The sequence below is a fragment of the Protopterus annectens genome, chromosome 13.part0 (genome assembly GCF_019279795.1).
Source record: "Protopterus annectens isolate FY-2018-M chromosome 13.part0, PAN1.0, whole genome shotgun sequence".
Taxonomy (NCBI): Eukaryota; Metazoa; Chordata; order Ceratodontiformes; family Protopteridae; genus Protopterus; species Protopterus annectens.
The window spans coordinates 540,861,722-540,875,461 of NC_056747.1; the positions used below are offsets into that span (position 1 = coordinate 540,861,722).

General features: G+C 36.3%; 1 protein-coding gene across 17 annotated transcripts in view; it reads left to right on the forward strand.

The window, feature by feature from the left end:
- The window catches only part of ELN (elastin), a 490,412-nt gene that overhangs the window by 195,840 nt on the left and 280,832 nt on the right, over window positions 1-13,740 (forward strand). For 16 of the 17 annotated variants that reach the window (XM_044054168.1, XM_044054169.1, XM_044054171.1 and 13 more), the window contains one exon: window positions 9,522-9,791. In XM_044054168.1, the coding sequence (XP_043910103.1) occupies window positions 9,522-9,791 (270 nt within the window). The remainder of the gene's footprint in view (window positions 1-9,521; window positions 9,792-13,740) is intronic. The other variant, XM_044054170.1, reaches the window with a different exon arrangement.

Genomic DNA, 13,740 nt, shown 5'->3' on the forward strand with positions numbered 1-13,740 from the left:
AATGTGGAAATGTGTTTGCACTTGTACAAAATAATACCCATATATAAAAGGAACCGTAATGAGTTTATGTTTAATACTCTATAACCTTTTGAAAAAGTCTCTTAACTGAACAATTTTGTAAGCAGACATATAACAAGAAGTAGGATGGGGCAATGTGGAAGTGGGAAAAATATTTTTGCAGTAATAATAGAAAAAGTGTAATACATCAATAACTCACTGGAATATAACACAGTTTTACATGTCTGAAATCACAAGAAAAAACATATACTGGAAGGCAAGCTTTGTTTACGAAAGGTTGTCTCAGAGGTGCCTGATCATATCACATAAGAGTGTTAGGAAATGCAATCCAAGGCATCCACCCACTTGCTGAGGGGCCGTGGCTTAAACAAGTGCTCTGCTGACAATTAAAATAAGACGTGCTTCAGCCAATGGGGGGTAGGGGGTTAGACTTCCATTTTTAGTGAACAATGTCCTGGTCTTTACCAAAATGAGGGGCGTGTGCTAGTTGATATGATTTTTGTTACTTACTCATTCACTTACATCCCATAAGGAAAGTATGAATAAATGTTACAAGATCTTGATATATCGAGACCATAAAGCTTTATCAACACAAGCTATGCTTAAGATAAAGAACTAGAGCCAGGGAAAAGTCTGCAAAATTGAACCTGGGGTCTTTCCTTAGCACACAGACTAATACTGAGAAACAATCATGAAAGCAAACTGGAAACCCCATGAGTTAAAAAGTGTAATTAGTGTTTGTCTGCCCCTAAGATATCTATATGTAGCTTTTCCTAACATGACGCCCATAAGGTCTGGCAGCAGTCAAAGCAATAACAGTGAAAGAGCTTGTAACCCATCTGAAAAAATATTGCCATGGCTTCTCATAAATTGAGCAGCTTGAATGCAAGCAGTGGGAGACAAGGAATACTCAAGCCGCCATTTACAAGGCGACACATGTATGTAGAGGATCTGTTTATTTTCCACACAGAATTCCTTCAAAACTGGAAACATCTCAGTGATTTTTGTGAATGGGAAAATGTGTTGCACAAAACAGGATGGATGTTAAGAAAATGTAACATTGCTGGGAGCTGGAAAGTGATGGCATTTAATGTATCAGAAATACAAGTGATTCCAGGTGAGAATCAAATGGATTAAGAGGAAGCTTGGAATCTATACATGAGAATCAAGATAGCTCAGATAGTCAAAATCATAATTTTTACCTAGATATGAAGCAGCTGTCTGATAATAAATTAAAAGGAAGCCCATGCTGGGCTTGTGAAACCAATTTTTTGACTTATTTTAAGCACACAAAACTGTGGAATGCCTGATATGATAAGTTGCACTTTTGGCTGGTTGTGTATTGGATATAAATAATCCTCTGTATGTGAAGTAAAGTTGTGCATTCCGCAATGAAGCCAAATAAAACAGCCTTAGGAAGACATCCTCCTGCTCAACTTGTGCAAGCCACGGCTTCAGCTATTAAACATTTCTGGTCCTGAATGTTCTGAATTTATTTCTAAGTGTTGTGGGGCTGATAAGTAGTCAAAAATGCTGCTTGCAATTGTATTATAATGTTTAAAAAAGTCAGGAAAGGCAACATAGTGTTTTGAGTAAAACACTTTGGGGCAGATTTGTTGTATTTTTACCTGATGTAAGTGGCCTTACACCATAGATTTTGCTATAAAATGCAAACTAAAGTTAAGTATCAGATCATTCTATGCTGCAGCCTTATTTATTTCTCTCACTGCTTGTTTATCTGACTATTAAGTTATCAGATGACATCTTAACATAAGGTTACCTGTCAAAGGTCCCACTTTGATGCAGAGAATAAAAAAGTAATAACATAGGAAATGTAAGAACAAATACCAATCAATCATAATATTATCATAATATTATAATAATCTATAGTGCTATAATTCAAAACCACATAAAAAAGTAGTCTTATTTTGACAGAGATTAGGGTACCCCTACCTAGGAATATTTCATTAACGAAGTGTTAGGGCCATTTGCCCCCCCCCAAAAAGGACGGATGGGAGGGGATTCCACCTGCAAATTCAACTTTTGTGTTGGATGCATCTTCAGAACTCTTTTGTTAAAATTATTCAAAAATTGTTTTCTATAATGATTGTTTTTTATTTTCTTAAATTCATACTAACCCCTTTAAAGACATGAAAAGTAATAGAGGAGGGCAGAAAGGAAAGAAGTCAACACCTGTGGGACTCCTGTATGAACAGCCTAATGCAGAGCAGAAAAACAAACAGGTAATATAGAAAAATTAGATAAAAATGGCAGCGCAGGACATAATGATGAAGGGAGGGCTTGAGGCAGATCCGTTTCACAGTAACGTTATTTAAAATGCATATTTACAAAGAGGAGAGTTATAGCAATTGCACAGAGTGACTGTCAATGAAACAGAATATTTTGAGTTTTGAATTTTACATGTTGAATCTCTTGGTCAAATGAAAGCACACCAAATAAAATATAACCTATGTGTATGTTGTACATCTTCAGTGTTACGTACTCACAGAGATGGGTGTAATGTTCAAGGAGGCAGGGGATAAGACAGCTGTCAGTGAGGAAAAAGATAAGATAAAGTGCTAGGGACTATTGAATTCATTTTGCTCAATCTAACTTCAATCATTTTTACACGAAGCATAGCAAATTCATCCATCCATTTCTGAGAATCTGGTATATGACTTTTTCCTGTAGTTGTGTTGTATTTGACCTGTAAAGCATGACAGGGTGAAATTACTCTATATCTGACAATACAGAGATGATGAAAAAGTAAACAGAAACACTAACTCACAAATATAATTATAAAGACTGCCAAACAGGTATGGAAGGTAAAATAAAATCTTGCCTAATTAAAAATATGAGGAAACTGGACAATATATAAGACTAGCTATTGAAGCAAAGCAATACATTGCATCTGTGTAAATGGGAGCTGTAATCTTAACTAAGTCCTGATTAAGTGATGGACCACTTTGTCAAAACTTACTAGTTTCAATGGAGATTGTGCTATCTCGGGGTAATTTATATTAAGTAAGCAGGTACAAGGAGTGATGCTCTCTACATGTGATATGTTGGGGATTTACCCCCATATCACTCAGAGATGTCATATTACCTGCTCAATTTTAATGAAAAAGTCTATCACTGAAAATTGTCTAATTTCACAGTACTATAGCTAAGGAAATTTGTTCATTAATTTTCTAATACCTGATATATCCAAGTTTTGATTATGAAGGATTAGGAGAATATCTCAGCACTCTTTATGCACAAGTCAGAGAAACTAATCCTAGATAACTTGCCAGTCTATCACAAGAAAAAAACACACCAACTCACTGACATGGCACCCACATCAAGCAGTTTGGAAAATCACCAGTTCATCTACAGCATATGTGTTTGGGATATGGGTGGAAAGTAAAGGACCTGGAAAAATCCTATGTGGATATAAGGAGAACATGCAGACTCTACAGAGACTGTATCACTTTTGAGAGTTGTACTTGTAGCAGAAATCCCATCAACTTCAAAAAAAGAGGAAAAACAATAAAATTTACCCACAATAAGAAACATTAAAAAAATACAAACAAAATATTATGTCTTCTTTAAACACCAGCACCATTGACAAAGTCAGATAAAATCGTGTGACTACTGTCCAGGTGACTCAAATTCAATTAGTGGCCTGAGCACTTGATATTACTGACAGGGATTGATGGGTGTACCTATCTTGAGAAGGAAGAAAGAGTAGAGCAGAGATACAAACTGCCATAATCCCTTAAAGGAAGGGCAGCATTACCAAGAGCATCTCAGAGCAGGTTTTATCTTCTTATCAAATGTAAAGGAGGACTCACTCACAAGAGAGAGAATGTATAGTGGGCCCCAGCAAAAAATGCCTACAGTTACCAGCAAGGGCACAAGTAACTTTCATAGATGCCTGTGTGATGACTCCGTCAGATGAATCTCACTCTGTATTGTACTGGTGTATAATCCTTTATCTGTATGGGGAAAATGAGTAGAGCCTGGTTGGGAATGGCTTGATGGTTGACAAGCATGCGGTGGCAAAAAGGACCTAGAGAAAGTTTTTTTGACCACCTTACAGAAAGCATGAAAGCCAAGATTAAGAACAAAAGAAGGGAATCCATAGCTGACGTAAGTCACACAATACAACAAACTATCCAGTTAAGCGAGACAATAAAGAGACCTTCCAGTTGATTCCACTCAATGCTGCTGTTATCTTTAAAAATATAACTAATTCTGGAACAGCCAACATATTTATCTAACAGAAGTGCAGTCACTACAGACAAATGTGAAACGGAAGCAAAAATATTTAAAAACTGTTTCTGAACTACAGGAAAAACATTCTACTTCATTATTACTGAAGTAAACAAATTAAAAGTTCTAGTATGCATACCAAAATTAAAAAAAAAAACTTCAAGTGTCTCCAAGATTTAATTATAACATGAGACAGCAAAACATATTGTGTAATAGGATTAATGTACAAAAGGCGACAGTATCAGGAATGTATTTTGTTGAATGTGGTATAAATATGTGCGTCCCTCGCATTTCATCCTCAGGACCAAACCTGGATAGGCATGACAAAAATCTTATTATAATACACTCTTTTACCATACATCATATCAAAATGCCATCATATGTTAGTCCTAGGCTACCTGCCCTTGCAGGCAATTTTAAGTCTAAATTGCATAAAAATAGAAATATTGATCAACACAGCAAAGTAAAAAGTATAACACTTTCATAACAATAAAAATAAATATAGTAAGTGGTTTCATGCCACAGAGTGCTTCTTCAGACCATAACCTATACACTAAACTATATAAATACAGGTATCAATTAAGCTAATGATTTAATCCATGTGATTTCAGTACAGGTTTTAAAGGCACATTATCATTTAGTCCAGAGCCTCTATCAGCTCATTGTTGTAAAATCCATCTCAGTTCAGCACATTCAGTTTTATTGACATGATCACCCCCTCTCAAACCAAAGTTCAACATTTCTAAGACAAAAAATTTAGAAGAGTGTTCTTCTCTAAAGCTACTAACATGTTTAGCTAATGCATTAAATGACTTTAACTTCCTAATATCGTATACGTGCTACAACATTCATTCTCTCAAAGTATGATTTGTCTTCCCTATATAAAAACAAGAATATACACAACACTGTGCCAAATATACTAAATCAGTGCTTTTACAGTCAGCATAGAAATTCAGTTTCACAGTACGACCAGAATCAGGTTGGAAAAACTCAGGAGTGGAGCACATATATTTAAAAGCCTATGTGAATTACAAGGAAAGGTCCCAGTATGCTCAGAAAACTTATTTTCTTTCTTTTTCTGTTGTCTACAGAAAAGTTGCTACTTGAGGGACTTATTATTTTTTTTTAAAAAATGAAGGTTGTTGCCCTAAAACTTTCCTAAGGCTCTCATCAGCTATCAAAATTGGCCAATTCTTTTTAAAAATGTCACAGACTACATTAACATTGCTAGAATGTGTTAAAACAAATCTTGAATTAACATCACCAGAGTTAGACTTAGAAATATCATGATTAAATCCTATCTCCTGAATCTGACAAAAAACGATTAAGCGGTGGTATTCCTATATGACCTGACTTCAGTGATAGTATCATCAGTTTCATTTGGCGAATAGTCTCTTACCAAAAAATCTTTATGCATGTCTTTAAAAACTTCTGAAAGAATATTATCATCATTTTGAGCCTTGCAACTCTAATAAACTGATCTTTCAAAACATTTTTATAAACATGTCTAGGATGCATGCTAGACCTATGTAAAGTAACAATCTTCTTACAGGGTTTCTTATACAAAGCTGTTCTAACTTTCCCTTCGATGTCTCTAGTAACAAAAACATCCAAAGAAATAAATTGAAATATCAGAATAATTAAATATAAACTTCATAAAATAAGTCGTACTATGTAAATAATTTATACAATCATGTAAACATTGGATAGACCCTGTCCAAACAAGGAAGATGTTATCCACAAAATGTCTGTAATATTTAATATATTGCACAAATGAGTTACTTAATACTTCATGTAGTCCTCAGTACACTAAGACCATACTGGCATAGCTATTAGCACACACAGTGCCCAAAGCAACACCAACCCTTTGTAAATAGCATTTGTCATCAAACAAAAATACATTATTCTCTAAAACTAGATTAGGAAGTAAACAAATCATATTAATTTTACCAGTGGTAAGTGTACTGTACTGTACTGTGATAAAAATAACCTAATATGCTCCACTCCAACATCATTAAGTATAACAGTGAATAAAGAATTCACATCTAATGTGAGAAAAAAACAAATTACCAGCATTGCAAGAAGTCTTATACCAACTATATAAATCAGAGGCAAACTGTTTAGTATCTTTTAAAACTGTAGAAACAGTATTTAATATCGGTCATAGTATTTTCACAACATAAATGGAGAATGGTTCGGTCAACCTAACCTTGACTAGAAACAATGGGTCACGTGGTAGGTATACACATATCCTTGCATATTTTAGGAAGTCCATTCAAAATAGGAATCAAATGATGTTCAACCTGATGAGGTAACAAATCACTCATATGTAGATCAAAATATGTGCCTGAACCTCACTAATCAAGCTATTAACATGAAATTTGTGTAACGGCGTATAAATCTCATTGTTAGACAATAAAAGTCTTTATCTATCACAACTACAGTCTTTGTCTGATGGACTGAGTCTTCAGGCAGTGGGGTAAAAGAGTGCAAACAGGCAATGGTAGTTACTGTAACAGTTAGTAGAATAGGTAAACAAGGTCAGGGATATACAGATTACAGGAAGTATACATCCCAGTGGAGTAAAACTGACAAGTTGAGAACAGTGAGTGTAAGGACAAGTGAGAACAGAAAATAAGAGTAATGTGAGAATAGAGTCAGTGAGGGTGTAACCCTAAAGATAACCCTTTATTCAACAGCTAGCTGCTAAGGAGATAAGGAAACTGAAGAGTTGTTAAACACTACATCACCAGCGTTTTGTTCCATGTTACAGCTCCTGTCGCCCTCTGTGTTGAAACTCGTGGCCATCTGCAGCCTCTCCTCCACAACTCAAGGAATGCTTCTTTCCTGAACATCTCCTCCATTCACACACGTTCCAGCAGAGAGAAAACTAAAGGGGATAAAATGGGAGGTTGAACATTGACAATGTTGGCAGTGTTCATGTTATGTGATGTTGTATTCATAAGTGCTTCAACACATTCAGCTGATGCAATTGTCTGTTCACTAACAGTATAACTAGTAGCTGCAGTAGCATTCCTTGGCCAAGAGTAAATATGTCCTTTTTTGATATCCATCATATCATGTTGTAGTTTCTTCTGTTTTAAACCCAGCAGTCTAGCTTCATATGCCACAGCATTATTAAAAACTTCATCTAGACTTAATCTTTGAGTCTTAGACACATATTTGGTCATCAGCCTATGTTGTAAAGCACTAATTTAATTTAACAAAGAGGCGTCCATTGGTTTAAAAAATTCTATCAGTAGTATCATATAATCAAATCCCAAATCCAAATTAAGAGATCGTCAACATTTCAACAGTTCAGGAAACATATTGCCATACATAAGCATTTTGAGAACACGAAAACCTCTTGGTACCACTTTAAAGTGCAGGCAAGCTTCACGATGCAAACGTTGCCACTGCAACCTTTTAAATTTATAGTGTATAGGTTATGGTCTGAATAAGTGCCTTGTGGTGTGAAAGTACTTACCATATTTATTTTATTGTTATTAAAGTCATATAATTTTTACCTTGTGGTGTTGGTCAGTCTTTCTATTTTTATGCAGTGTTGACTGGCTCTGTTAGACAGTCCTTTATCGACAGTGGTTGCTTTTATTTGGACAATTTTAGGTCTAGCTAGTTTGCCAAAGGTGAAAATCAAAACCCTGGATCATGTGTCTGTGAGAAACATCTTAACCATTCTACCAACCCCCATCAATGAGCAAGTCCGGTTACCAGTCACATGCCTTGTATTTCCATAGCCATTTTATTAACACGTCATTTCATTCTGACTCAAGTAGATTCAGCAGTGAGAATTAAAGCTTTGTGTACAGCAATATCATTTATTTGTTTATTTATGCATTTCCTAATAAACACAATCTGAAATGTTAAGATGATGTTGGTAAACATGAGTTAAATTAATGGAAAGCATAATCTCTCCTACTTATGGTAAAAACACATTTTATTTTATTTCAGTGTCGGAGTTGTGAGACACAAATGTGGTAGCTACATTGCTGTACATGCGGTAACCATTTTCCTGGCTGCTTGGTGATAATTAAATGATGCACTACAGCATGGGCATAACTGCAAGGGGTACTTACTGTGATACGTGAATGAGGACATAGTGAGAATGGGCGTACCTACACTTTGCTATGTGATATGTGAATGAGCACATAGTGACAATAGGCGTACCTACGCTTTGCTATGTGATATGCGAATGAGCACATAGTGAGAATGTAGTACCTACGGTTTAGCTATGTGATATGTGAATGAGCACATATTGAGAAGGAAGTACCTATACTTTGCCATGTCCCTGAGCAGCTTTTGTGCAAGAATATAATGTTGCAGTGAATTCCACTGCAATTTATTGTATTGTGTAAGCCGGTGGTACACATTTCTGGGGTTTTTCTCCTTTTTTCATTGTGGTGCAATCATGGTATATATACTCTAAGAGGAGAGTGTGTGTGTGCATGCATGCATTTTTTTTTTAATTTTTAGGGTTTTTAGCTCACTGTTTTCTCTATGTAATTTGGATGAATGGTGAGTGAAAGAATCATTCCTCACATTACTTATGGAAACTGTAAGAATGTTGTTTAGCCCAAGAGATGCATAAGATAGGAGTAACAGATGCATCTAAATAATTTGGGTCAGTGATAAGGCAAGGACAGGGGCAGTGACATTGCAAGTGTAGGTTATAAGCTTAAGTTTAATTTGAATTCGGAGAGAACCTTATGTTTAATTTAAATAAGGAGTCATATGAACACATCTAAAAAACATTAGAAGTTATGAAAGTAATGGGGCAGGAAGGGACAGCTCAGAGAAAAATGAGGAAGTGGGAGATTAGTGACATAGAAAGGACTATCAGGACAATGATGGATGAAATACTTTTGAGAAAAATTAGACACTGCAAGAGCAGAAATGTAATGGGAAAGATAGTGTCTGATCAAATCACTTACAGAAATAAAAACCTGAATCAAGAAAGCACATACAGTTTACTGTATCAAAACGTAGTAGAAATGCAAACATTTTCACACAAACTGTTTGTTCACATGTTTAATCTCATCATTCATGAGTGCATGCTCTTAAACTTTAAAGTATTAAAGTCATTGTTTGTGTATGAGATCAATGCCTACGGGGAGATCTCTTTTCAGTATTTCGTAAGCAGTGTACAACTAAGCTTAACATACTTAAACATTTTGCCTAATTGAAAGTAAAAAGTAATTTCAACAAATCATGTCTTTTCTTAATTACAGGTGCTGGAATTGGAGGTCTAGGTGGTCTTGGTGGTGTTCCTGGGGGTCTAGGTGGTCTTGGTGGTGTTCCTGGTGGTCTAGGTGGTTTTGGTGGTGTTCCTGGTGGCCTTGGAGGTTTTGGCGGCATTCCTGGTGGCCTTGGAGGTCTTGGTGGCATTCCTGGTGGCCTTGGAGGTCTTGGTGGCATTCCTGGTGGCCTTGGAGGTCTTGGTGGCATTCCTGGTGGCCTTGGAGGTCTTGGTGGACTTGGCGTAGGACAATATCCAGGAGGTATGTTAAAAGTCTGAAGACTACTACATGCAAAGTAAAAATGATTACGAACTACAAGATTCATTAGCTAATGTTTTGAATTTTGAAAATATTTCCCACATCACAAATTAGTTTTTCTCTGATGTTTGTAAAAGTAATGGTTTATTTTACAGAGGATGTTCAGGGGCTCTCCTACTACATGGAGTGATAGAGACATTTCCACCTCAAACAAAATAATGTAAACTGGTGATGATAGACTTTTGTCAGAACTGTTGTATTTATTTGTCAAGTTCAACTGAAAAGGCTTTAGCCAGTCATCCCTTTATTGTACCGTTTTCTGATTAAGAGTCAGAGTACTTACTCTTTCTTGCTGTTCAGTCACATCTTTCTTCTTCTTCTTCTTTCAGCTTTTCCCAGTTAGGGGTCGCCACAGCGGATCACCTTGTCCGCTTATGATTGGCAGTGGAGTTTTACGATGTCGAGTTGCCAGCCCGGCGCCCAACCCTCCACAGAAGGCACACACACGCACACACTCACACCTAGGGCCAATTTTAGAGTGTCCAATCCACCTGCAGCATGTCTTTGGGATGTGGGAGGAAACCAGAGCACCCGGAGGAAACCCACGCGACCACAGGGAGGACATGCAGACTCCGCACAGAAGGCACCCCAGCCTATTTATCTGAAAACGTCATTTATGACGATACTCAGATTCTACTCACTAGAAGCAGTCTTCAGTTTTTCACCCCTAACATACATCATGTTATTACACATTTTTCTTCTTTAGTTGCAAGGTATCAAACTATCTAAGAGTACAGCAACAAATGTGAATTACCCAGTCACAGATCACCCCTCTGCATTTTGTAGGTCCCTTCAGATCTTACAAGCTAAATGTCACTTTGCTATAAAAATGCAACTCTTATCTTGTACTTCTCATATATATCACCATTAAAATGGTTGAGAAAAAGAGTTTGCTATTGCTAAAATAACTAACTGACATGTTGCCTCTGTTTCTCTAGGCCTAATCTCACAACTGAGGTCTCTATGTCCTGTTGAACTCCTGTGTAGTAAAACCTTATCTACCTCTTTGCTTTGTAAATTCTTTAGTAACTGACAGCAATCTAGAAGCCTTGCTAGAGTTAAGTTTAGGTCCATTTCATTGTCATATATCCACTGCTTATATTTAGCCGTTCAGACATTGTCTAATATGGTTAAGAAGCCCTACTTCCTATAAGCAGTAATGTAGTAGTTTATTTGCATGCACGATATGTCACATTAACATATACATTCCCTTCATGTATTAGCATCATGTCATTCTAAGGAGACCAGACTCGGAAAATTGCTACATAATGGAGAGTCCTTACCCACAGTAGGCTAAATAAAATCCTGCATGACTGCATCCTCTCCACTTCAACCTACTTCTGAATTTCTGCCCATTCTGTTTCTGAAGTCAAGTTCTAGCACTGTATCACTTAAATTTGCATATTTTTTTATATGACCTAAGCCGCATTGCATTTTTTCCTAAACTATGCATCTAGCTTTTCCTTTGTTTGAAGACCATGTCTTCTTTGATGAACTTCCAACTTCATAAACTCTGTAGTCTCTAGAGGAACATTCAGCTTCCCTATATATCATTGCATGTAAAGTGGATGAGGTTTCTTGTGTATGAGCCATTTCCCTGAGGATGAACTCCACGATCTTCTGTTTTCCACAGGACACCACAGCTGGTGAAGTTTCGGAGTGTGCACTGACAGTGACATCTCTGTATAGTGTACACTGACAGTGACATCTCTGTATGGTGTGCACTGACAGTGACATCTCTGTATAGTGTGCACTAACAGTGACATCTCTGTATAGTGTGCACTGACAGTGACATCTCTGTATTGTGTGCACTGACAGTGACATCTCTGTATATGGTCTTTTTCCTTTTCACCATGCTTGTTGGAATGTGAACTGAAGTTTGGGAAATTTGGGAGTGACTAAATATATAGTTGAGCATTTTTTGTGGAGATGAGCACCCATTAAGTTAAATTCATTGAGTTGAGAATTCAGTGAGTTGACCAGTGGGGAATCATAGTTGAAGCGAAGAATGCCCTTTTTTATAGCAAAATGATCCACCTGTTCTCAAAAGCTATGTTGGGTTCTTTTGTTGGTACTGAGGTGAAGTGGTAAACCATAGTACAGATGGAAGTATGAGATGAGACCCCAAGCTGCAGTTAAAAGCATTTTAATCAAAAAACAACGTTAACAAAACATAAAATCGGTTACTTACAAAAGACATCTTGCAGACTATATGAGGGACTCTCCGTCAATGACATATAGATGCATCTACTTGGTCATTGCAGTTTTCATATTAAGCAAGCAATCAATAATCAGTTAATTAAATCAGATCAAACTAGGTTCAAGCTGGCAACATGAATCCCTGTGCATTAATCAGTTCAGGCACTGCCCATTAGGCACGAGTCCTGAAAGCAAATAACTCAGGAGGGTCAGTTAAATGAGTATGTGTCGTGTTTTTAATAGACAAATCATATCTGCTGACACATAACGATAGTTTGAGCTAGTACTTTCTGCAGTCTCGTGACTGTCGACTCGGAATTAACTAAAATAGCATGTAATTCCCTAAGTTGTCTAGAACATTAAAACAAAACATCATACTTTGCCTTTCAGTGACTCTTTAACTTCCTGAATTTGTAGTACATTCTGTTTTAAACAAAGTGTGCAACACAAGTGAAAGCAAAAATGGTACACACCATATACCTCGACCTGGCCAAAGCGTTTCAAACAATTCCCCACTCAGGCATATACAAACGCTAGTAATCAAGCAAATAGGGCCACGTAGTCAATGGTACTGTCACAAACAAAAGAAAACTCACTACCTGAATAAAGCCAACTGTTTGAATGAAAAATAATACCAATTTATTCATTAAAAGTTGAGCACTTTTTCCCAGTAACCCTGGACTTCATCAGAACATCTCCCCAGTTAAAAAAGCAGCAAGTTAAATACCTTTCCCTGTAAAATGATTGGTCAGTCAATGCATCATTAATTAATTAAGCTTGTTGTGAACTTATGAAAAATTCACTAGAAAAAAATCAAGAATAATAAACTCTCATTCTTTACCATTCCATACTACTTAATATACACTAATGAAGAGAATAAAGAACATAAAAAACATGATACACTTCATTTTAAAAGCATAATCATAACTTAGCAGTCCTCATTTTCAGCACAGAATTAATAGACATTTGTTCATTTAAACCAGGTGAAGAGAAGGCATCTGATCAAATTTGCCACACTGTTTCCCTGAATTTAATTGTCTTGTTCCCAATGTCCACCTCTAATATTCAGGCTACCAATTTCCAAAATCCCAAATACATATTTAATAAAGCCCCGATAGGCTTAGTTTTAAAAAGGGCATTGTTCACACATCCTTTTCTAATATCATAAAAGTGTTTGTAGATGAGTTTAGCTAACTTCCTTTCCATTTAGCCAACATAAAATGTGCGACACTGTTCTCAGAAAGCCCTTAGATTCACAATTGCTTTCAATAAAGGTTACCTTGATAGTGCAATAATTATTCAACACAACAGTGTCATGCTTAACAGTATAGGAACAGTAGTTACAATGCCACATTTTCTTGTTCCAAATTGTATTTCAACTTTGTCACATTCTAATATTTTCTTAATGTTGCTGTCAACCTTATAAACAAATTGAGGGCCACTTTCCTAAAAACTTCCTTGTCTATTTTCTGTATATAATAATTTTTGATAATAATACTCTTCACTAAAGAGCAAGAATCATTGTATGTGACTGCCTTGGAATTATATAAATCAGAGACATTATTCTGTGGGATACTTTGGATGGAATCTTTCATACAGTTCCCAAGAAGGGGGGAATATTTAATCCCCCTTCCTTTAACTGCCTTAGTATAGATGTTAAAGAGCAAATATTTATGTATCCCTTGTCTAAAAA